Source organism: Colobus angolensis, unplaced genomic scaffold (assembly GCF_000951035.1).
Source record: "Colobus angolensis palliatus isolate OR3802 unplaced genomic scaffold, Cang.pa_1.0 Scaffold443, whole genome shotgun sequence".
NCBI lineage: Eukaryota > Metazoa > Chordata > Mammalia > Primates > Cercopithecidae > Colobus > Colobus angolensis.
In genome coordinates, this window is record NW_012117855.1 from 302850 (window position 1) to 328228 (window position 25379).

Here is a 25379-nt window from a genome sequence, read left to right on the forward strand (position 1 = left end):
TACAGTGAGCCATGATCACACCACTGCTCTCCAGCCTGAGGGCCCTGTCTCTAAACAAAATACATATTTTTTAATTTAAAGGTTTCTTTCGCTGTTTTAAATTGCCCAGGTTTTGATCTGGAGTGTGTGTTTGTTTGTTGTTTGGGTTTCTTTTTTTTTTTAATTTATTTTTTGAGACAGAGTCTTGTTCTGTTGCCAGGCTGGAGTGCAGTGGATTGATCTCAGCTCACTGCAATCTCTGCCTCCCAGGTTCAAGCGATTCTTCTGTCTCAGCCTCCAGAGTAGCTGGGATTACAGGCGTGCACCACCACAACTGGCTAATTTTTCGTATTTTTAGTAGACGGCGGCGGGGGCAGCAGTGCACGTTTGCCATTTTGCTCACGCTGGTCTCAAACTCCTGAGCTCAGGTAATCTGCCCGCCTCGGCCTCCCAAATTGCTAGGATTACAGGCATGAGCCACCACACCCGTCCTGAATAATTTTAAATGGTGGCAAACACGTCTACAAATATGCTCTTCTCTGCCAGTTAATGTCCCCAAATTGACGGAGGTGTAAAAAAGTGACAGTAACCAGACTATCACTTCATGTATCACCGTAACCCTCCTGAAAAGGGACAATATGTATATCTTTTCCAGATCTGAAAGGAAGAATGAGAGAGATTAAGTTCACGTAACTGATCAAGCTCGACTTCTCGCAGCTGCTGCGGCTGTGTGTTCTTGACTCTCTAATGGAAGAAGCCTTCTGTCTTCTACCACCTGTGAGTCAGAGGTAGAGGACAATCTTTGATTTTATGCTTTCTTGGAAATTAAGTACTGTTTTTTTTCTGTACCAGTACTCTCTTCTGGAGCAGTTTGCTTTTATTTTGTTTGAAAATGTTGTTTAAAAGGCAGCAGTGGCTCACGGCTATAATCCCAGCACTTTAGGAGGCCAAGGTAGGAGGATTACCTGAGCTCAGGAGTTCAAGACCAACCTGGGTAACATAGTAAAACTATGTGTCTACAAAAATTATTTAAAAATTAGCTGGCCATGGTAGTGCCTGTCTGTAGTCACAGCTACTTGAGAGGCTGAGGTGGGAGGATCACTTGAGCCCAGGAGTTAGAGGCTGCAGTGAGCCGTGATCACACCACTGCACTCCAGCCTGGGTAACAGAGCGAGACTTGGTCTAAAAAGGAAAAAAAAAGGCAACTACAGAAATAGAACTTGTCCTTATTGTGACTGGAATGGAAGTTACTGAGGATTGCATGTGTAGTCTAGGCTGCACGGCTTTTCTTTCTTTCCTTCTTTGATGGCCATGAGTTGTATTCGTTTCTGTGACACAGCCTGGGTGATTCCGGGTCTAACTGCTTCTCTTCTGCATTTCTCCCTGTTGGAGATCTCCTCGCATCAGGTTGTCTGCTCAGTCCACAAGGCATTTTCAAGTTGCCGACGGTCTTCCAATGGTGCTTTGGGATGCTTCCCTTTTGTCATTCCATGTACAGTCATTTTGTTTGTTTTATTTAAAACTGATTGGACTTGGTCATTTTTTTTTTTCCCTGCAGGTTTCAGCGCTGAGCAGGGCTGAATTCCGTCATGGCCCTCTATTTTGACCACCAGATAGAAGCCCCAGATGCAGCGGGGTCACCGTCACACATCAGCTGGCACCCTGTCCATCCATTCTTGGCAGTTGCTTACATCAGTACAACCTCAACAGGCAGCGTGGATATTTACCTGGAGCAGGTGAGTGCTCAGAAGCAAGGAGCCTGACTGTGGTAGCTTCGGGCCCATGTTGTTTATGTTGCTGTTGTTCTCGTGTGAGTGCATCTGTGAGTGTGTACACGCATATGGGTATGTGTGTGCGTGTGTGTGTGTATGCATGCATCCCTATGTGCGTGTATGTGTGTTGGTGTGTGTACGTGCATATCTATGTGTGCATCTGTGTATGTGTGTGTACATGTGGGTGTGTGCATATGGGTGTGTGTGTGCATCTGTATGCATGTATGTCAGAGGGTGTATGCGTGTGTACATGTGCATGTGTGTGTGTGTTCCAACGAGCTCTACTCTAGCTTATTCATGAAGAAAACAACATCCATCAGGCCGGGCGCAGTAACTCAAGCCTGTAATCCCAGCACTTTGTGAAACCAAGGTGGGTGGATCACTTGAGGTTGGGAGTTTGAGACCAGCCTGACCAATGTGGAGAAACCCCATCTCTGCTAAAAATACAAAATTAGCCGGGCGTGGTGGCGCGTGTCTGTAATCCCAGCTACTCGGGAGGCTTAGGCAGGAGAATTTCTTGAACCCAGGAGGCGGAGGTTGCAGTGAGCAGAGATCGCACCATTGCACTCCAGCCTGGGCAACAAAAGCGAAACTCTGTCTCAAAAAAAAAAAAAAAAAGAAAAAGAAAACCACATCCATCATCAGTTTTCACAGATGTCAAATCCCAGTATTATGAAAGCTCTAGTACGTGGGCAGTTCTTTCACCCTAGCTGTTTTGGTGGCTTGGGGACATGTTTAGGAATCCTTAAGGCTCATCAGCATTAAGCCACTATCAGTTCATGGTCACCACCAGAAATGGCCCCACAGTGCTGTTCGTGGACGCTGAGGCATCCTCCTCTGTCAGCACCCTCCTTCACGCTCCACAGTGGCCATTTGGAACTCTAATCATTTCCACAAACTGGGTGGCTTTAAGCAACAGAAAGGTACTCTGGCAGCTCTGGAGGCCAAAACTTCAAAATCAGGTGTCAGCAGGGCCCGCTGGCTCCGAAGGCTGAGGGGAGAGTCTGCCCCGAGCTACTGTCCTGCTCTTGCTGTTCCCAGCAAGCCTAGTGCTCCCTGGCGGGCAGATGCACTGCTCCAGCCCTGCCTCTGGTGTCACCCAGCCTTCCCTTCTGTGCGTCTGCATCTCTTCTCCTCTTCCTAAAAGGACACCAGGCATATGTAACTAGGGCCTGCTCTCATGACCTCACCTGAGCTTACCCACATCTGCAAAGACCCTGTTTCCAAAGGAGGCCATGTCACAAGGACCAGGGGATAGGACTTCCACATATCTTTGTGGGGACATAGTTCACCTCCAGCAGAAACTTTCCCCAAGCTCCTCAGACTTCCATAACCGCCCTCTCAGTGCCCAGTGCACCTCCTACTCCACAAAGAAAATGAAGTGCCGGGGGCAGTGGCTCTCCATGCCTGTAATCCCAGCACTTTGGGAGGCTGAGGTGGGCGGATCACGAGGTCAGGAGATCGAGACCATCCTGGCTAACACGGTGAAACCCCGTCTCTACTAAAAATACAAAAAATTAGCCGGGCGAGGTGGCGGGCGCCTGTGGTCCCAGCTACTCAGGAGGCTGAGGCAGGAGAATGGTGTGAACCCGGGAGGCGGAGCTTGCAGTGAGCCGAGGTCGCGCCACTGCACTCCAGCCTGGGAGACAGCGAGACTCCATCTCAAAAAAAGAAAATGAGATTTCCTTCTCCACTCACTCTTCTGCAGGCTCCCTGTTGCCACCACAACTCCACCCAAGCAATGACAGTCATCAGTTGCTTCTCGGTGTCACCCCCTGAGTGTTTTGGGGTCCTTGTCTGTACCACATTCCCGTGAAGTCCTCTGGGAAACATGTCTGAGAGCGCAGGGGCGGGGCGTTCCCTGCCCGGCCTCCATGGCTTTGCCAGCTCTTCCTCCATTTTCAGTCTGTGAACACCATTGCCTTCCACAGAGCTTGGTCAAGGCTCCTCTCTGTTTCTTCCTCCTGTGGTCTGAGCATCCCCAGTGGCTGACAGACACACATCTCCTGCCTCGGAGTTCCCTCTGAGCAGTAAGCTTAGAGACCCAGCGGCCTTCCTGACATCTCTAGGATGTTTCAAGGAGATCTCAGACTGCACAAGACTGAACTGAAATTGTCCCCCACCCCTCCCCTGCCTCATATTTCCTGCTCACTGAAATGGGTACCTCCCATCTCAATGAAAGGCACCCCCTTTATCCTGGTTTCTAGAACGGATGACTGTTGACATCTCCCATTCCCCTACCTTGTAACCCGTCACTAGATTCTCCCAGTTTCTCTCCCGGAACCTCTAGCGAGTCTGCTGCTTCTCGCCCTTCCAATCACCCTTCCGTCCTCCAGGCTCCCATTCCCCTCTCCTGGACACCAGTACAACTTCCTACTGCTGCAGCTGTGCCCTCACAGGCCTCCTCTACTGTCCTCCACACGGCAGCCAGGCCTGGCCTGTCCTGGCATCACAGATGGAATCACTCCCTGCTTCCGCCTCACCTGCCCCGCGCTGCTCTTTGGGTAAACATGGAGTCCCTGATGTGGCCCTCAGCGCTCTGCCACCTGTCACATCAGGCTCACCTTCCTTGATGCTGATACAGCCTTCCACAGCCTTCCTTAGCCTTCCAGCCCTGCACATGCTGTGCCACCTGCATAGAAGGCGCTCCTTCGTCCATTTGCGTAATTAATGCATTAATCTTTCAGGTGAAAGTGACTAAGTGGCCTCTTCCTTAGGAACTGCCCCCCCCACACACGTGCCCTTGCAGCCCAGTGCAGCGCTGGTCTGCAGCTCCCGTGTTGCTAGCAGGCTCCTCCGTACACCGACAGCTATGTGAAGGCTGTGGCAGCTTTAGGGCTTAGTTCAGCCCCAGCACCAACCCCAGTTTTGCCTATTTTTTTGGGTAGATTCTCCCTTACAGGAGCCTATAACATGTATTGTAAATGGGATTTTTTTTAGAATAAATATTATTAAATTCCAAAGTTATAGCAATTTTAGATAAAATTGTTTAATTTAGAAGATCTGAAGCATACTATTATAAAACTAGTTAGCGGCATATTTCTGTGTTTCCAATTGGCACAAGGAAAACTTCAGGATTTCAAAATAACAATCTATCGGACAATGATGGGATCACAGAAGATGGCTCCTAAGCCCAGTGGAACAACTGGGGGCAAACCAAGTTAATCTCTGAAAACACGCATATCTTCCCCAAAGCTGCAGCTTTAGAAAATTTTAGAAAACATAGCACATGGCCGGGCGCGGTGGCACACGCCTGTAATCCCAGCACTTTAGGAGGCCAAGGTGGGCAGATCACGAGGTCAGGAGTTTGAGACCAGCCTGGCCAATATGAGGAAACCCTGTCTCTGCTAAATATACAAAAAGTAGCCACCATGCCTGGCTAATTTTTGTATTTTTAGTGGAGACGGAGTTTCACCGAATTGGCCCAGCTGGTCTCGAACTCCTGACTTTGTGATATACTCGCCTCAGCCTCCCAAAGTGCTATAATTACAGGAGTGAGCCGCCGTGCCCAGCCTAGACAGAAGTTCTTAAAAGTAGCTGTCGCATGGCCGGGCGCGGTGGCTCACGCCTGTAATCCCAGCACTTTGGGAGGCCGAGGCGGGTGGATCACGAGGTCAGGAAATCGAGACCATCCTGGCTAACACGGTGAAACCCTGTCTCTGCTAAAAATACAAAAAATTAGCCAGGCGTGGTGGTACACGCCTGTAGTCCCAGCTACTTGGAGGCTGAGGCAGGAGAATGGTGTGAACCCGGGAGGCGGAGCTTGCAGTGAGCCGAGATCTTGCTGCTACACTCCAGCCTGGGCGACAAAGCGAGACTCGATCTCAAAAAAAAAAAAAAAAAAGTAGCTGTCGCTCTCTGAACTGCGGGATTTTGCCTCTTGTCCAATGCAGGGGGAGTGTGTGCCAGATACACATGTTGAGAGGCCATTCCGAGTTGCTTCCCTGTGCTGGCACCCGACACGGCTGGTGCTGGCTGTGGGCTGGGAGACTGGAGAAGTGACAGTGTTTAACAAGCAGGACAAGGAGCAGCACACGATGCCCCCGACACACACAGCTGACATCACCGTGCTCATTTGGAGCCCCAGTGGAAACTGCCTGCTGTCTGGGGACAGGGTGAGTCAACGCACGTGAGACGCTGTTTTCAGATCTTGGCCTTTTCTGACCATGCTCAAGAGTACGAAAGATGAAAATACGTGAAACGTGTTGTTGCCAAATTCAGTTGATCTTGTCAGATGCAATTGTAGATTTTGTTTTGTATTGGAAGCAAGGCTTGAAAATTTGCCACTCTGTGGCAAAGGTGTGTCTGCACCTTTATAAGTGAACTTTGCTAGGAACCGACATTCGTAAAGATGAGATAAGCGCCCCCATTCTGTCACTTTTTCCAAAGCCTGTTTGTCTAGCTCAGGGCTTCTTAACCAGGGTTGATTCTGCCCCCCAGGGGACATGGGGCAGTGTCCAGTCACATTTTCTGTTGTCACAATTTGGGGGCAGAATTCTGCTGGACCCCAGTGGGTGGTGGACGCTGCCCACCATCGCACAGTGTGCAGGACAGACCCACAGCAGAGTGACACGGTGCAGAGCCAACTGAGTCACAAATGTATGGCAGAAATGTTATAATGTGTTTATTTAATTAACCACAGGTAACAGATTCACATGTTCCAAGATTCAGAAAGGGTAACAGGCATTCAGAGTGAAGACTGAGCCATGTCCTGTCTCCTCAGTCCCCTGGCTGCTGCCTTCCAGCACACACAGCTTCTTACCACCTCTCCTGCTTCTTCAGGCACACACAAATGCATTCTTTCTCTCACTTGGGATTTTGAAGTTTCTGCATTATGGGAGGATTTGAAAGAACAGTGCAAGGACACGCATCCACCCTCTGTGTCGATTCGCCAGCCATTCCCACTGCCAGGTCTGCTTTCCCTCTTGCTACACGGGTATTTTTCCTGAGTATTTGTGAGTTTATCACAGATATGATGCTTCAGCCCTGCATATTTAGATGTCACTTTCCTAAGGCCTAGGACATTCCCTACACAGCCACAGTAGAGTTCTCACACTCCAGGAAATGGAACAGTGACAGTGCTGACATCCAAGATGCAGTTTATATTCACATTTCTCCAGCTGTCCCAGGAATGTCTTTTAGAGCAGGATCCAGTAAAGGCTCATACATTGTGTTTCACTGTTATTTCTCTCTAGTCTCTTTTTTTTTTTTTTTTTTTTTGTGATAGAGTCTTGCTCTGTCGCCCAGGCTAGAATGCAGTGGCACATTCTCAGCTCAGTGCAACTTCTACCTCCTGGGTTCAAGCGATTATCCTGCCTCAGCCTTCTCAGTAGCTGGGATTACAGGCGTGTACCACCACACCCAGCTGATTTTTGGTATTTTTAGTAGAGACAGGGTTTCACCATGTGGGTCAGGCTGGTCTCAAGCTCCTGACGTCAAGAGAGCCGCCTGCCTCGGCCTCCCAAAGTGCTGGGATTACAGACGTGAGCTACAACGTCTGGCTGGTTTTTTTAAATCATGAACAATTCCCTGGGCAGTCCATTGGTTAGTCTGCCTGCGTTCCTTCCTTTTTTCCTCCCTTTCTTTTCTTTTTTTTTTTGGTCTTTCGTGAAATTGACATTTTGAGCATGTAGACTGGTTGTTTTATAGACTGTCACTCAAGTTGGCTGTGTTTGTCTGCTCATAATACTTTCATTTCAAACATTTTTGGCGGAAATATCGCATAGAGGACATTGTCTTCTGATTTCCTCATTCTTTTTCACGTAAGTGATGGCGTCCTATGCACACTGTCATGTTTCTTGCTTTTTTCATTTTACGGCATATCCTGGTGATTCTTCCACATGGGTAAATAGTGAACTTCCTTGTTTTCTTTAAACCCATTCTTCATTAGATGAATGTTATAATTTATTGAACCAGCCCCTATTGATTAACATTTCGGTGGTTTTCAATCTTTGTTAATTTGACAATGGAGCAGTGAGTAACCTGGTGCTTTTGCCATTTCGCACATGTATACGTTTAGAAAAGCACCGAGAAGGGGGTGCAGATGGGTCCAGGGCATGCCCTGTGGCTTAGCTGATGCCCGAACCACTGTCCTTGGGGCCTGGACCAGCTCATAGAGCACACCAGCCTCTCCCTAGAGAGTTGCATCTGAGTAGCAGAACTGCTTAGAAAAGTAGTATCTCGGAGTGTTTTCATCCAGAATAGTTCCCTGGTGGGTCTAAGTGTTTCTTAGAATTCTCATTTACGTTTCTCATGCTATCAAGGATGAATATCATTTATAGGAGCCATTTGTGTTTCTATTTCTGATCATATTATTTGCCAATTTTTCTATCAGGTTCTTCCCTTTTTCTGGATGACTTTTCTTCCATTTTTCTGTTCAATTCCCACTTAATGACATTGGCCTGTCCCCAGATTTCTACTTCCTTGGTGATCTTTCCTTCTTCCTGCAGTGGAATCGTCTGCCAATCCCACATTAGTATAAAATAACTCAGGATCATTGACTTTTGTAATTCTCAACCTGACTGTATTAAACAACTAAGCCAGGCATGGTAATATGCACCTGTAGTCCCAGCTACTTGGGAGGCCGAGCCAGGAGGATCACTTGAGCCCAGGAGTTTGAGTCTAGCCTGAGCACCATAGCAAGACCCCATCTCTTGTAAAAAAGAAAGATAGAAACCGCTAGCAAAATAAATCATCCAGGCATAAAATGAAACCCAGGTATCAGCTGATCAAGTCTTGTGAGTCAGAATATTTAAGAGCAGAAATGCCTAATCCTTCTAAGAGAATCTAAGATTGTGCTGGAATTAATTTAATAATGAGTTCAAGCAGGAAGAGAAGTAATAACAAGGTAACAACACTCGGAACTCCACACCGCAGAGACATCTCTTCCCCAGACTTGGGACAAGGGGCTTCCCCTCCGCTCTTCCACCAGAGACCCTGTTGTGGTTACCAGTGGAATCAGCCCAGACCAGCTGAAGTTAGAAGTGGACTTCACCCGAGGCCACTGGGGTATCCCACAGTCTCCCAGGAGAACACGGCCAGGTTAGGACGGCCTGCTCCTGCTCCCTGTCCCAAGTCCAGACTTGGGGGGGCCCAAAGTCCAGCTCGGGCCAAGTGCCCACAGTGCACCCATCAGCAGTAACCAGGGAGGTGGGCGATCCCTAGAAAGGGATATCCTGCTAAGTGTCCTCAGAAGTCCCATCAGTAGAGAAGAGGAGAGCGTGTTAGAGGGGCCAGGCCACTCATGCCTTCTGGGGAGCTCCTGTGAAGCCAAGTCTGAGGGTCAAATAAACCGTCACCTGATTCACACCCTGATGTGCGGCCAGCCAGCCTTTAGCAAAGCTTCTTCCCAGTGACGTGCCGCTGGAGAACCAGCACTTTAACTCAAGCTCTGATACCATGATGCACCCCCAAGACGCTCATCCACGCACATCACTTTCCCATTAGTCCCTTAGTCCACTTAACTCTGGCTCTTCACAAGGAGAAACTGGTTTCTCACCTTTGGGGTAGCTTTTCTTTAGGGTCTGACTGTATAAAATTATACTATGTGACATAACATAGAATTCACAGATGGTGGAGAGACGCCCCTCAAGAGTGGTGAGAGGTACAAAAAATGAAGGCAGAGAAGACCCAAGCCTGGACCCTGGGGCAGCTCAATGCTAGAGTCGGGGTGAGGAGCAGAGGGTGCAGCCGAGGAGGTGGAGGTGCCTCAGGCTCAGTTCTATGTCTTGTACTTCATGCTCATATTCCAGGATCGTTAGGCAGAAACCTAAGGATCAGGAATATTTGATTCATTGTGTTCTGTGACTTCTCTTCCCCTGAGTTGGTGGAAGTTGAGCTCTTCATAGTAGACACCCGTCCCTCTCTTAGAAGGAGGGTTTACTTTCATCAACCTGAGCAGAGATCTCTGCTTTTGGGTGCAGGTGCTCTAAACATTTGCATCCAACAACCTCTTCCCCTAGAACAGCAGCCTGGAAACTTGGACATTCCAACTGGCAGCCTAGAAACATGGACATCAGCCTGTCTGATGATGTTCAGAATGCTGGTTAAGTGGTCAGCTAGAAGCTTGTGTGTGCTAATAAAGATCTCTAAAGTCACTTGTGCAAAAAAGCAAAACAAAAAAAACTGGCAGATGACACGTGAAGGACACAGGAATGAATGCCCCTGAGGATGTGGTGTACATAAAATGCTTTGCAGACACGGGAGCCACTGCGGTCTTCAGCTCCAGGGAGGAGGCTGGGAGGGGGATGGGGGATCATTCATTTTCATTTCTATCGTTAGGTGGGGCTTTTTCTCAATATGCAAGCATTATTTTTTAAATATTTCTTAAAAATTTACTAAACACAAAAACACCAATAGTGGGTTTTTTGTTTGTCTGTTTTTTTAAGACGGAGCCTCACTGTCACCCAGGCTGGAGTGCAATGGTGGGATCTCAGCTCACTGCAAGCTCTGCCTCTTGTGTTCAAGCGATTCTTGTGCCTCAGCCTCCCAAGTAGCTGGGATTATAGGTGTGTGCCATCATGCCCGGCTAATATTTGAATTTTTAGTAGAGACAGGATTTCGCCATGTTGGCCAGGCTGGCCTCAGACTCCTGACCTCAAGTGATCTGCTCGCGTTGGTGTCCCAAAGTTCTGGGATTACAGGCGTGAGCCATTGTGCCTGGCCTACCAATCGTGTTTTTATTCTTGTCTTCATCAAGCTGTTAGTCAAGAATCATATAATATACAGTATTTCTATGACGTGTACTTACATGCCGCATGCTATTTTAGATCTTGCAAAACCTTTCTTAGAGGTTTCTTGTGTAAGTTTCCTTTTTTTTTTTTCCTGAGACGGAGTCTCGCTCTGTCGCCCAGGCTGGAGTGCAGTGGTGCAATATCAGCTCACTGCAGCCTCCTCCTCCCGGGTTCAAGTGATTCTCCTGCCTCAGCCTCCCGAGTAGCTGGGACTACAGGGGCACACCAACATGCCCGGCTAATTTTGTATTTTTAATAGGGATGAGGTTTCACCATGCTGGCCAGGCTGGTCTTGAAATCCTGACCTCATGATCTGCTGGTCTCGGCCTCCCAAAGTATTGGGATGACAGGCATGAGCCACTGAGCCCAGTCTGTAAGTTTCCTTTAAATCTGACATTATGTAAAAATCCTCTTCCTGTGTACAATAAAAACCATGTTATCCAGCATTTGGGGAGATTGGAGTCAGTGCTGCCTGAAAGGGTGGTGGGAAGAAGAGCATATTGTGGGCTAAAGTGTCCCCCAGTTTTGGGCCGGGAAGTGTCCCCTGGGGAGTCCTTGGCATCAGAGCAGAAGAGCCATGCACACAGACTCAGATTGAGATGCTGCCCTTGGGCACCACCTAACTGCATCCCCCAGTCCCGGGAGGCCCCGCCAGCTGTCCCCATGGAGCCGTCTTCCCCTTCCAGGAACTTCACTTGCACTTGTCTGTGCCGCACATTTGCAACTGTGATGATTTTAAATTGAGTGTGCAGTGTACACAGCACGAGGACTTCGCTTCTGACCACATTCTCTGGTAAACAACCACGGCTCCTTGGAGAAATGGCTGATTCCAGGACTGGAACAGAAAAATGAGCCTAGGCCAGACACTGGCTCACACCTGTAATCCTAGCACTTTGGAAGGCAGAGGTGGGAAAATTGCTTGAGCCCTGGAGTTTGTACCAGCCTGGGCAACATAGTGAGACTCCATCTGTTCAGAAAATACAAAAATTAGCTGGCTGTGGTGATGAGCATCTCTATTCCCAGCTACTTGGGAGGCTGAGGTTGGAGGCGCTCACTGGAGCCCTGGAAGCGGAGGGCTTCAGTATGGAGTGATTGCACCACTCCATTTCAGCCTGGGTGACAGAGTGAGACCCTGTCTCAAAAAAGAAAAAAAAATTGAAAAATGGGCCTAGGTAATCTTAGGGCACCAGAAGGGAAGTGCTCACCAAACCCACATGATGGGGGCACATCAAAGGGACACGGAGGCCAACTAGAGAGCTTAAAGCTGGCACATTGTGAGCAGCAGAATGTACGAGGCAGCCTTGGATGGTAACCCAACGTGGGAAGTAAATACCCATGTATCCACCCTGATGCAACACAGGATTGAATGAATGAGTTAATGGGGGTGAAGAGGCAAATCTCCTGTGGTGAAGAGGCAAATCTCCCGTGCTAAAGAAGCCCAGGTGGTTTACATGGATGTTCCACCCCGAGGGTAGAGTGTAACTCCCAGCCCTCAAGTGTGGGCTGCAGAGAGTGACTTCTTTCTGAACAGTACGGGATGGAGGGGGGGCCAGGGAAGAGCTGCTTTATAGTTGAGAGACCCCACAAGCATAACCTCCACCAGGTGGTCAAGGTCAATGCCAGCAGTAACAAGTCATGGGGATGCAGCATGCAGAGAAGGCGCCTCGGCTTTGTGCTCCTCCTCCCCAAGCCCTCCACCCCAGTCAACTATGAGGAAAACTATCAGCAATCCCAGTGGAGGGGCATCCCGTGATATACCAGGCCAGCAGGTCTCAAACAGTCCAGTGCCTTAAGACAAAGAGCCTGAGACGCTGTCATAGCCCAGAGGAGCCCGAGGAGACACGGCGGCCAGATGTCACATGGTGTCCCAGCCTGGCCAACATGGTGATACCCTGTCTCTACAAAAAAATACAAAAATTAGCCAGGTGTGGTGGTGGGCACCTTTCGTCCCAGCTACTCAGGAGGCTGAGGCAGGAGAATTGCTTGAACCCAGGAGGCAGAGGTTGCAATGCGCTGAGACCACACCACTGCACTCCAGCCTGGGTGACAAAGTGAGACTCAGTCTCAAAAAAAAAAAGTTTATTTTAAAAACTTGAATATATAGCAGTTGCTGTCTCAAGGCGTGAAGATGTGGAGACACTCTATAGGAGTTTCCAGTTCTTTGTTTAAAGACTTGAATAGTTTGAAATTTTTATGGTATATACACAGTAGTTTTGTAATTTTTTTAAAAAGAAATATGCATCCTGTTGCACAGTTTAACATTTGCCTCCCACCAGTCATTCTGTCGGGACACCTGTCCTACCACGTGGTGTTGGGTCTTTCCAGCTTGGTGTCTTGCTCTTGTGGAGGTTGGACCAAAGGGGCCGAGTGCAAGGGACGCCCCTGCTGAAACACGAGTATGGGAAACCCCTCACGCACTGCATCTTCCGGCTCCCCCCTCCTGGCGAGTAAGTGTGGGGCTTGCCTGTGACCCGTGCGTGTGTTTACATCGGGGGAAGCGGGAAGCGGGCTGCTCCTGATCCAGGAGGGACCCCAGCCCTGAGTCGCTGTAGGAGAGACGGAAGAATCTTGACTTCGTGTCATGTTTGCTTTCAGGGACCTGGTTCAGTTGGCGAAGGCAGCTGTGAGCGGTGATGAGAAAGCCCTGGACATGTTTAACTGGAAGAGCAGCTCTGGAAGTTTGCTGAAGATGGGGTCTCAGGAGGGGCTGTCATTCTTTGTCAGTCTGATGGATGGTGAGGAACTTTGGTGGTGATTCTCAGGGGTCCTAGTGTTTTAGGGGTATCTGATAGGGATTTTAAACTCACAGACGGTGTTTCTGCATAGAACAGTAACGGTCGTAGCTGCAGGCTGCACAAAAGGATAATGTGTGCTGGGCGGAGTCACGGCCGCTCTCTCAGCCATCCGTCCAGTGTTGAAATGTTGCCCTCACTTTGTTCTTATCGATAAGTTGAGCTTTGCTTGTGTTTGAAGGGTTTTCATGAGGAGGCTTTTAATCAGCAGTTACAGGCTGACTGCATGGCATCAGGGACAGTTTTGGAAAGATTCTTTGGTGGCACCCCGGTATTCAGTCTGTGTAATTATCAAGCACCTATTGTATGCCAGATACTTGGCTAGGGTATAGGAATGAGGTGTGAGCAGGACAGGGGGTTTCAGTCCAGCCTGCAGCCCTTGGCCAGCCTTCATGGAGAGGTCAGCGCTGGGCACCGTGTGTCTGGTGTTCAGCCTGCTCCTCCTCACTGTACGAGGGGGACAGGCTGCCTAGCCAAGGCCGGAATGAATGCAATATGAAGTTAAAAGAAAAAGTGCGTCTCTTACAGCCGTATAATGCTGGCCCAGGTGTGTCTGTTGCTGGCGCGGCTGAGGAGATGAGAGCCACACAGAGGTGGCTGGGTCTCGGGAGAAAGGAGGCTTTTGCTGTCGGTTTCAGCAAGCAGCCGGATCTTGACAGGAAGGAGAGAGCAGATGAGAACAGATGGGGCTGTGTGGTTTTTTAAATTTTTAAACAAGGGAAATCTTTCATTTTAGAAGGTGAAGAGATAGAGCTAATGGAGGGGGGACATTGAGAAGATCCCAGTGGGGACATCTGAGTGGGCACAGCACCGTGAGATGGCAAGGAGAGGGCGTGCCAGGATAGGGCCCCCCCAGGAAGGCTAATGAGAAGGGGGTATAGGGATGAGGCCCACAAGGAAGAAGCGCTGGTCACCTGGAGGAGGGGGTGTGTGCCAGGGAGGAGCCCGGCTCTGGCAGCACGTGGGCTGCAAATTTCTGCCCGTTGTCCGGGAGCTGTAGGCTTTGGGGGTGAGTTCATTGCTGTTCCTCATGTCCTTTTATGGAAAATGGGGATAATACTGGTGTCTATCCAGTTATCACCTGTAAAGACGCTTAGAACTGAGCCTGCCACGTACTATGCACTTAGTAAATACTAGTTGGTGTCGCAATTCACCTCTAGAAAATCGTGAACTCTTCAGTTGGATAAGAACTTGTGCTGGGTGTGGTGGTGCGTGCCTGTGGCCTCAGTCACTTGGGAGGCCTCGTTGGGAGGATGACTTTAGCCCAGGAGGTTGAGGCTGCAGTGGGCTATGATCATGTCACTTTACTCCAGCCTGGCTGACACAGTGAGAACCTGTCTCTTGAAAAAAGAATTAATAATAAAAATAAGAACTCATTGTCCATGGGGAAAAGGTGAGAAGGGAGGGGCAGGTGAGAAGGTTCCCAGAGGAGTCTCCTGCAGAGCAGCAAAAGTGAGCCCGAGTCCCCAGGCTCACACAGGGCCTTCAGACAGAGTGGCTGGCCAGCGTTGGAGCAGGCTCAGGCAGGGCAGGAGGAGGGGATTCCAGGCTGGGTACAGTCGAGTCCTGTAGCTTAGACCAGGGGCAGCTTGTGGAGGTTGACAGAGGGAGGTCTAGAGAGAGCCTGGCAGGAGGCAGATGGCACAGCAGCGACACCCGGGGCAGAAGGGTCAAGGAGCGGTGGCCACAGAGAGAGCTTGTCATTTAGGGCCTCAGCGTGTGGAGGGTATGAGATGGACACAGAGCTCCGAGGCTGCCAGCTCTGCAGGGTCAGCAGTGTGGACGTGAAACCCTCCAAGACGGGCAGATGGGATCAATAGAGACAGCTTGAGGCCGAGCTGAACCCACGAAGTGGAGGTTGCAACATGTAAGGTCAGGTCACATGCTTCATTTTTAAGTTCTTTTTTTTTTTTTTTTTTTTTTTGAGATAGAGTCTCATTCTGTCACCCAGGCTGGAGTGCTGTGGCGTGACCCCGGCTCACTGCAACCTCCACCTCCGGGATTCAAGTGACACCCGTGCCTAGGTCTCCTGTGTAGCTGGGATTACAGGCACACGCCACTACGTCTGCCTAGCTAGTTTTTGTATTTTTAGTACAGACAGGATTTCACTACGTTGGCCAGGCTGGTCTTGAAATCCTGACCTCAGGTGATCTACCAGCCTCAGCCTCCCAAAATGCTGGGATTACAGGCATGAGCCACTGTGCCTGGCCCATTTTTAAGTTCTTATACTGAAGATGCTTTGTTTTGAAACTGTCCTTAAGTTGATAGAAATGGCTGCCGGTGAGGGTCATGGAAGCGGATAAACCAGGGCCTCCTCGTGTAGTGACCCCATGTTTGCCCCCAGGGACAGTGCACTATGTGGATGAGAAGGGCAAGACCACTCAGGTGCTGTCCGCAGACAGTGCGATTCAGATGCTGTTCTACATGGAGAAGAGGGAGGCACTGGTGGTAGTCACGGAGAACCTCCGACTGTCCCTGTACACCGTGCCTCCTGAGGGCAAAGCAGAAGAAGTGATGAAGGTGAGTGGGAGTGGGCTTGGGGGCTCACACTGGGGAGCTTGGGCCAGTTTCTCTCTGGCCTCATTGACGGTCCTTTCTCTTCTGGATAGCAAGACTGAATAAAAGTTTATCATCTGTGTTAGGGCAGCTAACGTAGCTAGTGGTGTCATTATTTATCATACCACATTCAGTTGATAGGTGAAGGAAACAAAAGAGGTCGAGATTTTCTTGCATCTCTGGGTGGATGTGGGGCCTGATGGGAGACAGCCTGGGCCCACCCGCAAGCTGCACCCCTCATGACCTGGGGCGCAAGTAAGAGAGTCACACAACCTCTCGTTCCACCTGCAGAACTCAGCAGGCAGGCGACTGTATCCCCATCTTCCTGCTGATTTATTCCACAGGAATCCTTGCTCCTTGGAGGCCACTGAACTTTCCCTAAAGATGCTCTTACAGATGACAGAGCTGACTTTTCCTCAGTCAGCATTCGTTCGGTCCTTTACACACCCTGTAAGGGCAGCTGAGGACACAGGCACTGGTCACGGGGACCTCGTCACAGGGGCCAGCTTGGGCCACCGTAACAACCTACCACGGACTGCGTGACATGACAACAGACATTTGTCACAGTTCTGGAGGCTGTGATGTCCCACGCCAAGCAGCCTGCAGGGGCCTCTTCCCAGTGTCCTCACCGGGCGGGCAGGAAGAGTGAATACCAGCTCTGGTGTCTCCTTCCACGGCCACAGCCCTGTCAGGCCAGGGCTCACCCACCTCATGGTCTCATTAACCTTAAGTACCTCCTGCAGGCAAATACAGTTGCACTGGGGGTTGGCCTCCCACATACGAGCTTGAGGCATGTAGTTCAGTCCATGGGCCTGGCTTTAAATACCTGCTCAGCTCCTCACTGGCTGGTGGGCCCTGGCCAGGTTTGTTCTCTACACAACAGGGATGATAGGCCTGCCCAGAGCGTGTGGTTGGATGAAGAGGGAGCACCAGCTCAACCTCATGATCACTCCAGAGCGTGTCCACCCATGGCCGCCCGCCCACGCCATGCACTCAGTAGCCATTATTTAATGTGTGAGAGTAGTGGTTTGCTTCGGCCCATACATCTCAAAACTCAAAGCCACCTTGCAGAGTCTCCATCATTTGTCCCCGCATTTGCCCCGCTTGGTGAGTCTCCATGGAGTCACTGTGGACCAGAGACTCCAGGCTCCTGAAGCCGGGACAGGCCGTCTCGGCAAGCACAGTGCCTCTGCTTGGTTGTTTCCTTACGCAGGTCAAGCTGAGTGGGAAAACCGGCTGCCGAGCAGACATCGCTTTGATTGAAGGCAGCCTTCTCGTGATGGCTGTCAGGGAGACTGCCCTCAGGTGAGAGTCTGCCTTTCCATTGCCCCTTTTTGAGAGTTCCCTGATCAGCCGGGCGCGGTGGCTCAAGCCTGTAATCCTAGCGCTTTGGGAGGCCGAGACGGGCGGATCACAAAGTCAGGAGATCGAGACCACCCTGGCTAATACAGTGAAACCCCGTCTCTACTAAAGAATACAAAAAACTAGCCGGGTGACGAGGCGGGCGCCTGTAGTCCCAGCTACTTAGGAGGCTGAGGCAGGAGAATGGCGTAAACCCGGGAGGCGGAGCTTGCAGTGAGCCGAGATCGCACCACTGCACTCCAGCCCAGGAGACAGAGTGAACCTCCGTCTCAAAAAAAATTGCACATATGATGCTGACTGCTCACACACTGGACATACCCATTCACCAGCTCCCAGACTGAGGAGCTAAGCATTGAGGGACCCCAGGAGTCCCTTCCCACTCCACTGCGCTCCCTTGGGGCTCCCCTTGCCTCTAGGTGGCCCTGTCCTGGTGTCTGCCCATGGAATCTCTTTGCCTGGTTTTTCGGAGTGTGGCATAACTACAATCAGTCGTTTTGGTCTCTCTGCTGCCTGCTGTGTTAGCTCCGTGTGCTCTCCAGGGCTGTCTCATGCTCTGCGTGGGGTTGCAGTTCCTGTGTCTCGTGGTGACCTCCTGCCACGTACAAACCATCTTCTATCGGCAACTGCTTTCTTTGATTATAAACAGGGCATAAAATGTCCTAAGTGTAACAATAGTGTTCATTTTCATATCAGGAGTCTGATGACCTGTGTCTTTTTCCTGACTTTTAATGTTTGCTCCACAGGTTCAAAAACCCTTCAGAGGGAAACGCCACTAACACAGGCCCTCCATGGGGCTTACTCTCTTCTGTTGTAGATTCTGGGATATAGAACGAGGAGAGAATTATATACTGAGTCCAGACGAGAAGTTTGGCTTTGAGAAAGGAGAGAATATAAACTGTGTTTGTTACTGTCAAGTCAAAGGTGAGGCTTCCTGGCCTGGCACGAGAGAAACAGAACCAACCACAAGCATTGTGCTTGGGCTGCAAAATAATTCTAGTGAAACCTGGAGGCACTTAAACAATGGTAACTCGATAACTCACAGCCGTTCAAATAGTCGGGCAAGCAAGCAACAGCAGAGCTTTGTGGTCCCACACGAAGGCCAAGGGGTTTGATCAGAAGCATGACAACCTGCATCCCAGCACTTTGGGAAGCTGAGGAGGGAGGATCACTTGAGCCCAGGAGTTCGAGACCCACCTGGGCTACATAGTGAGACCCCTGTCTCCACAAAAAATACAAAAATTAGCCAGCTGTGATGGTGTACAGTGGTGGTCCCATCTACTCCGGAGGCTGAGGTGGGAGGATTGCTTGAACCTGGGAGATTGAGGCTGCAGTGAGCTAAGATAGTGCCAGTGCACTCCAGTTTGGGTGACAGAGCGTGACCCCATCTAAAAAGAAGCATGGCACACCGATTCCACGCTCACTTATCTCCGTTCCCTCCTGAAATGTCACAGGAAAGAGTGCAGGAAGTGTGTGTGCAAGTGTGTGTGCATGCAGATGTGTGTACGTGTACATATGCACATCCAGAGCACAGGAGACTAGGAGGTGAGCCAGAGCTGTGTCTCTAGGGCCTGTTGAGTGCTGAGCACGGGGCAGACCCAAGCCAGGCTCACTGGCCTCTAGGAAAGCTGGGCGGGCAGCGTCCCCCACCACCCCCACACCAGCACTGTGAGGTCAGGGTGGGAAGGACCTGGACAGGAAGACGCAGCCAGGGATGAGGTGAAGAGGCACTGGGCTGGGCAAGGACTGATGCTTTGAAGAAGGGGGTCAGGGAACAGAGCTTGTTGCTGTTTTAGTTCCCTTTTTTAACTCTGTTCACATGCAGTTTGTTTCTACCTGTAGGTCTTCTGGCCGCTGGTACCGACAGAGGGCGAGTAGCCATGTGGAGAAAAGTACCAGGCTTCCTGGGCAGCCCTGGGGCAGAGGGCAAGGACAGGTGGGCCCTTCAGACCCCTACCGAGCTCCAAGGAAACATCACGCAAATCCAGGTACAGCCTACAAAGGTGTTTGGTGCACTCATTTTCTGCTGCATGAAAGTGGAGGCCGTGGCTGGGCGCAGTGGCTCACACCTGTAATCCCAGCACTTTGGGAGGCAAAGGCGGGTGGATGACGAGGTCAGGAGATTGAGACCATCCTGGCTAACATGGTGAAACCCCGTCTCCACTAAAAAATACAAAACATTTTCCAGGCGTGGTAGCCCCTCCAGATTGTAGCCTGTGTCAATACTTGGCTCCTTTTCATGGCTGAATCACATTCTCTGCTGTGGACAGACCACATTTTCTTTCTCCGTTCATCAGTTGATGGATATTTGAATAATTCTGTTATGAACACTTGTGTACAAGTTTTTATGTGAGGATGTTTTAGTTTCTCTACAGCATTTGGTTCTTTCTTATGATTTTCTCTCTGTTCCCATTCTCTGCCTGATGAGACACTGTCATTATACCTTCCTTCACTTCACTAGGCATGGTTTCCTTCAGTTCCTTCAGCGGGTTTCTGGTGGCTACTTTGAAGTTTTTGCTAAGTCCAACATCTGGGCCCTTTCATAGCAGTTTCTGATGTCTGGGTTTTTTCCTATATGGAATTTATACTTTCCTATTTTGCATGGCTCTTTATTGTTTTTAGATAGATTTAGAAGTTTAATATAAAATTATGAAACCAACATTTCACACCAGCAGAGGAAAGCTAGATAATTTAATCCATTGTATAAACTTCCTGTCTGTTTATAAAAAACATAAACATCCCTATGTCACACTCAGAAAAGTGAGTCACACTCAGAAAAACTCTAGAAGACACTTTTCCCATCAGAACAGACATACAAATGCTGCCTGTCTAATCACAACTCTTGAGCATCAGTTTATTTATTTATTTATTTATTTATTTATTTATTTTTGAGACGGAGTCTCGCTCTGTTGCCCAGGCTGGACTGCAGTCACACAGTCTCGGCTCACTGCAAGCTCTACCTCCCAGGTTCACGCCATTCTTCCGCCTCAGCCTCCTGAGTAGCTGAGACTACAGGCGCCTGCCACCACGCTCGGCTAACTTTTTGTATTTTTAGTAGAGATGGGGTTTTACCGTGTTAGCCAGGATGGTCTCGATCTCCTGACCTCATGATCCGCCTGCCTTGGCCTCCCAAAGTGCTGGGATTACAGGTTTGAGCCACCGAGCCCGGCCCGAGCATCAGTATCTTAAAGTCTTTCTACACAGCACACACTTTACCTTTATAAAACATTTTTTGAGATCATTTTTTAAGTCCAAAACAATGGTGCTTAGAAATGGTTTCTGAGTTCTCATGTGTATGAGCGTTCTCCTGACTGCATCTTTCTCCTGCTCTTTTCACACATCTGGTTCTTTCTCTTGCAACCTGGAAATGAAGTGGGGTTCCAGGAAGAACCTGCTGGCAGTGAACAATGTCATCTCCGTGGCCATCCTCAGCGAGCAGGCCATGTCGTCACACTTCCACCAGCAAGTGGCCGCCGTGCAGGTCTCCCCGAGCCTGCTGAATGTGTGCTTCCTGTCCATGGGGGTAGCGCACAGCCTGCGCACCGACATGCACATCAGTGGGGTGTTTGCCACTAAGGTGACTGCCGAGGGGACCCGCGGGTCAGAGGAGGGGTCTTCAACACAGAGAAAAGAACTGCCCCATTGCCAGGTAGTTCAGGGCAGCAAGGGCCCCAGATGATAGGTTAGGCCACTCTCAGTTCCATCCTAGATTCTCTTATTTCCTGGATATGTGCATCATATTCACAGAGAAAATCGTAATGAAAATATAGGCTGGGCGTGGTGGCTCATGCCTGTAATCCCAGCACTTTGGGAGGCTGAGACAGGCAGATCACTTGAGGTCAGGAGTTCAAGACCAGCCTGGCCAATATTCTGAAACTCCTCCGTCTCTACTAAAACTACAAAAATTAGCTGGGCGTGGTGGTGGGCACCTGTGGTCCCAACTACTTAGGAGGCTGAGGCAGGAGCATTGCTTGAAGCTAGGAGGTGGAACTTGCTGTGAGCCGAGACCGTGCCACTACACTCCAGCCTGGGCGACAGAGTGAGACCCTGTCTCAAAAAAAAGAAAATAATAATAAAAATATATACACCTGCCATGTACCCTTATAAATTAAAAAAAAATTAAGTTAAAAAATAAATTTAAAAAGTAAATAAAGGAAAGAGAGGGATGCTTTCTTTGCCATTCCCCAAACGTTAAAAAAAAAAATAGAAAATAATCATAATAATGATTATAATAAAATACCCAGGGATATTTTATATAACGCAGAAAACAGCCTTAACCCGTGTTCACAGAGGACCCAGTGATCTCATAGTCTTAGGGTGATGGAGCAGCAGCGTTCGGAAATGTCGGAGGAGGAGAAGGAGGCTTTGGAAGTGCGCCTTGGGGTGTGCAGTCTGCACCTCACTTTTCCTGCCCTTTGCCTTGAATGTCCACGTTTCTTTTCAGGATGCTGTCGCAGTCTGGAACGGAAGGCAGGTGGCGATCTTCGAACTTTCTGGAGCTGCGATGCGGAGTGCAGGTGGCTTCTTTTCACCCCAACAGAGGCACTCCCACTACCTGGCTTTATTTTCTCCCTGCCTAATGAGAGGGCCACTTGAGCGCAGATGAGGGCTAGCATAGGGGCTGGGGAGACCCTCGAGCCTTTGCCTGCATTTCCAGAGCCAGGGCTGCAGCTCTGGCCCCATGTTGTCAGTGCATCCTGGGGCCTGCTGTGTGGGCGTAAATAGCCACTATGCTTTTGTGGGGTTCCTTCCAGGGAGGGTGGGTGCCTCCCATCTTCTGAAATGTTTCCAGACCATGCACAGCCGTGAGACCTGTGGTGTCTTGACCCAAGGCCAGCCTCTGCCTGAAACTTCAAGGTGGCTCTTCAGAGATGCTCCATTAATCTCAAACACCCTTCTAGGTCCCCAAGGTCTCTGCAGCTCTCTGCAGTTAGTTTGGCCATCGTTGCCCAGGCTGGAGTGCAGTGGCATGATCTCATCTTACTGCAACCTCCGCCTCCCAGACTCAAGCAGTTCTCCTGCCTCAGCCTCCCCAGTAGCCGGGATTACAGGCGTGTGCCACCACACCCGGCTAATTTTTATATTTCAGTAGAGACAGAGTTTCACCATGTTGGCCAGGCTGGTCTCGAACTCCTGACCTCAGGTGATTTGCCCACCTCAGCCTCCCAAAGTGCTGGGATTACAGGCGTGTGCCACTGTGCCCAGCCTTGGCCATTGTTTTCTCCCTGCTCTCTTAAGCACGTCTATGGGAGTTTCCTGGGATGGCTGTAGCAAAGGACCACAAACTTGGTGGCTTCAGACCACAGAGATGTGAGAAATGTATTCTCCTGTGGTTCTGGAGGCCAGAGGTCCCAAATCAGTTTCACTGGGCAGAAGAGACTGCGTCAGCAGAGCCACGCTTCCTCTGCAGTCCCAGGGGAGAACCTGTTTCAGCTTCTGGTGGCTGCCAGCAGTCTTTGGCTTGTGGTCACAAACCTCCCATCTCTGTCTCTGTGGTCACATTGCCCCTGGTCTGAAATCTGCCTCCCTCCCTCTTACAGGGACACTGGTGACTATATTTAGGGCCCACCTGGATAACCCAGTATAATCTCCCCATCCGGCCGGGCGCGGTGGCTCAAGCCTGTAATCCCAGCACTTTGGGAGGCCGAGACGGGCGGATCACGAGGTCAGGAGACCGAGACCATCCTGGCTAACACGGTGAAACCCCATCTCTACTAAAAAAATACAAAAAACTAGCCGGGTGCGGTGGTAGGTGCCTGTAGTCCCAGCCACTCGGGAGGCTGAGGCAGGAGAATGGCGTAAACCCGGGAGGCGGAGCTTGCAGTGAGCTGAGATCCGGCCACTGCACTCCAGCCTGGGCAACACAGCGAGACTCCGTCTCAAAAAAAAAAAAAAAAAAAAAAATACAAAAAAAAAAAAAAAAAACAAAAAAAAAAAAAAAAAAAAATCTCCCCATCCCTAGACCTTACCATCTTCTGCCATATAAAGTAATATTCACAGGTGCCAGGGAGCAGGACCTGACGTCCTCAGGGAAGGTTTCCCAGGCCACTGCAGTGGCCCAGCCACCAGGATGTGCTCCTCAGCTCCTCGCCTTCCACAGTTATCACCTTCACCAACCCTGCCCCTCAGCCGCCTGCCCACACAGGAGGCCTCGTGTCATGCCATTCCCAGGGTGGTTGCGCCCTCGTTTGTTTGAACATCCCCGCCTCTCCAGGCACATCCTTCACTAGTTTCCGCCTCTCCCTCAGATCTTTTCTCCGCTAACACTTTGTTGCCTAAAGTTCTCTCATAACATTTTTCACACTCTCTCCCGAATTGTACTGACACTTCACATCTCCTCTCCTCTGTCGACTCCCTAGGAGCAAGGGTGAACTTCTTCTTTCCTCCAGTAGAACCAACACAGCAGGTGCTGGGATATTTTCTGTTTTGTGTATATTATCTCCCTAACAAGATTTGTTTTGAGACAGGAGTCTTGCTCTGTCACCCAGGCTGGAGTGCAGTGGTGTGATGGTGGCTCACTGCAGCCTCTGCCTTCTGGGCTCAAGCAATTCTCATGCCTCAGCCTCCCAAGTAGGTGGGATTACAGGCATGCACCACCACATCTGGCCAATTTTTGTATTTTTAGTAGAGACAGCATTTCACGAGGTTGGCCAGGCTGGTCTCAAACTCCTGACCTCAAGCGATCCACCTGCTTCAGCCTCCCAAAGTGCTGGGATTACAGGTGTGAGCCACCACACCCGGCCTCTAGATTCTTATCTATTATGTTGGTGCAAAAGTAATTGTGGTTAATGGCAAAAATCACTTTTGCACCAACCCTAATAGTTAGGTCCGGGCACCAGGGCTTGTGGCCACCGAAGTTCCACCGAAAATGAGCAAACACATGCTTGAATGGGTGTGTTGTCATCGATGCTGTGCTGCTGGGAGCACGAGCTGCCAGGTGGGAGGGGTGCAGGGCAGGGAGCCCAGAGCCCGGTATGGAGGCTCCACGTCAGCCCAGGGCCTGCACGTGCTACCGCTGCTAGCTGTGGCCGTGGCCGTGGCCGTGGACAGTTCCCTGTGCCTCAGAGCCTCATTTTCTTCATCTGCGAGGTGCAGATAGCACACCCCTATGAAGCTGTGGTGAGACCGAGATTAATTGGGGATCATGTGTGGGAATGCTCCTGAAACTCCGGGCAAGTCTGGCGGATGAGGACCTCCTTCCTGATGTTTGTCTTTCATTTTAGGGACCTTCTTATGTGAGACACCCGTGTTAGCAATGCATGAAGAAAGCGTTTATACGGTGGAGTCAAACCGAGTTCAAGTTCGAACCTGGCAGGTAAGTTGCTGCTCCACGGCAAGAAAACCAGAGCAGAGTTTGAAATCCTTCCTCTCAATTGAGCCGAAGCCTGTTTATTGATTTCACCTAGTTTATTAGTCCGTTCTCACACTGTGTAAAGAACTACCTGAGATGGGTAATTTATACAGAACAGAGGCCTTGTTGACTCCCATTCCTGCAGGCTCTACAGGAAGCAGGCCTGGGGGCTCGGGAAGCTTACAGTCATGGTGGGAGGCCAAGGGGAAGCAGCACCCCCTACACAGCCAGAGCAGGAGGACGAGAGGGCGAAGGGGGAGGGGCCACACACTGAACAGCCAGATCTCGCCAGATCTCTGTCACAAAACAGCACTAGGGATGGTGAGAAACCACCCCCTGATCCAGGTCGCCTCCCCCCAGGCCCCACCTCCAACACAGTAGATAAAATTCATCGTGAGATTTGCATGGGGACACGGAGCCAAACCATATCACCTTGCTGGATTGGATATCCCGTGTCAGGTGCTTGATGGTAAAAATGGATCCTGGGACAGCTGTTCAATGTATGGCTGTCACTTCAGAAATCGGGAGACAGGGCAAGGGCCTTTTGCGTGTGAAAAGATGACTTTGCAGGACTTCGAGTACATGGGGCTATGAAAAGAAAATAAATCCTTGCAGGGCTTAATGTACACCCCAGCAGCTGGCTGGGTGGCTCCAGTTCAGGACATAATGTCCTTAACCAGGCTGTCCCCTGCATGTGTCTTGTGGGAGGGCCAGGGCGACCTCCAAGAGGTTCTGTTTTTTTTTTTTTTTGAGATGGAGCCTCACTCTGTCTCCCAGGCTGGAGTGCAGTGGCTTGATCTTGGCTCACTGTAACCTCCGCCTCCCAGGTACAAGCGAT

At 50.1% G+C, this 25379-nt stretch overlaps 1 protein-coding gene across 1 annotated transcript in view; it reads left to right on the plus strand.

Moving 5' to 3' along the window:
- Nucleotides 1-25379, plus strand: part of IFT140 (intraflagellar transport 140) — a 105726-nt gene that overhangs the window by 3784 nt on the left and 76563 nt on the right. Inside the window, exons 3-13 of the mRNA XM_011957480.1 lie at nt 1538-1715; nt 5645-5866; nt 12809-12930; nt 13079-13218; nt 15620-15795; nt 17045-17136; nt 18008-18114; nt 19033-19178; nt 20564-20767; nt 21635-21707; nt 24414-24505. Coding sequence (XP_011812870.1) covers nt 1569-1715; nt 5645-5866; nt 12809-12930; nt 13079-13218; nt 15620-15795; nt 17045-17136; nt 18008-18114; nt 19033-19178; nt 20564-20767; nt 21635-21707; nt 24414-24505 — 1521 coding nt within the window. The 5' untranslated portion in view covers nt 1538-1568. The remainder of the gene's footprint in view (nt 1-1537; nt 1716-5644; nt 5867-12808; nt 12931-13078; nt 13219-15619; nt 15796-17044; nt 17137-18007; nt 18115-19032; nt 19179-20563; nt 20768-21634; nt 21708-24413; nt 24506-25379) is intronic.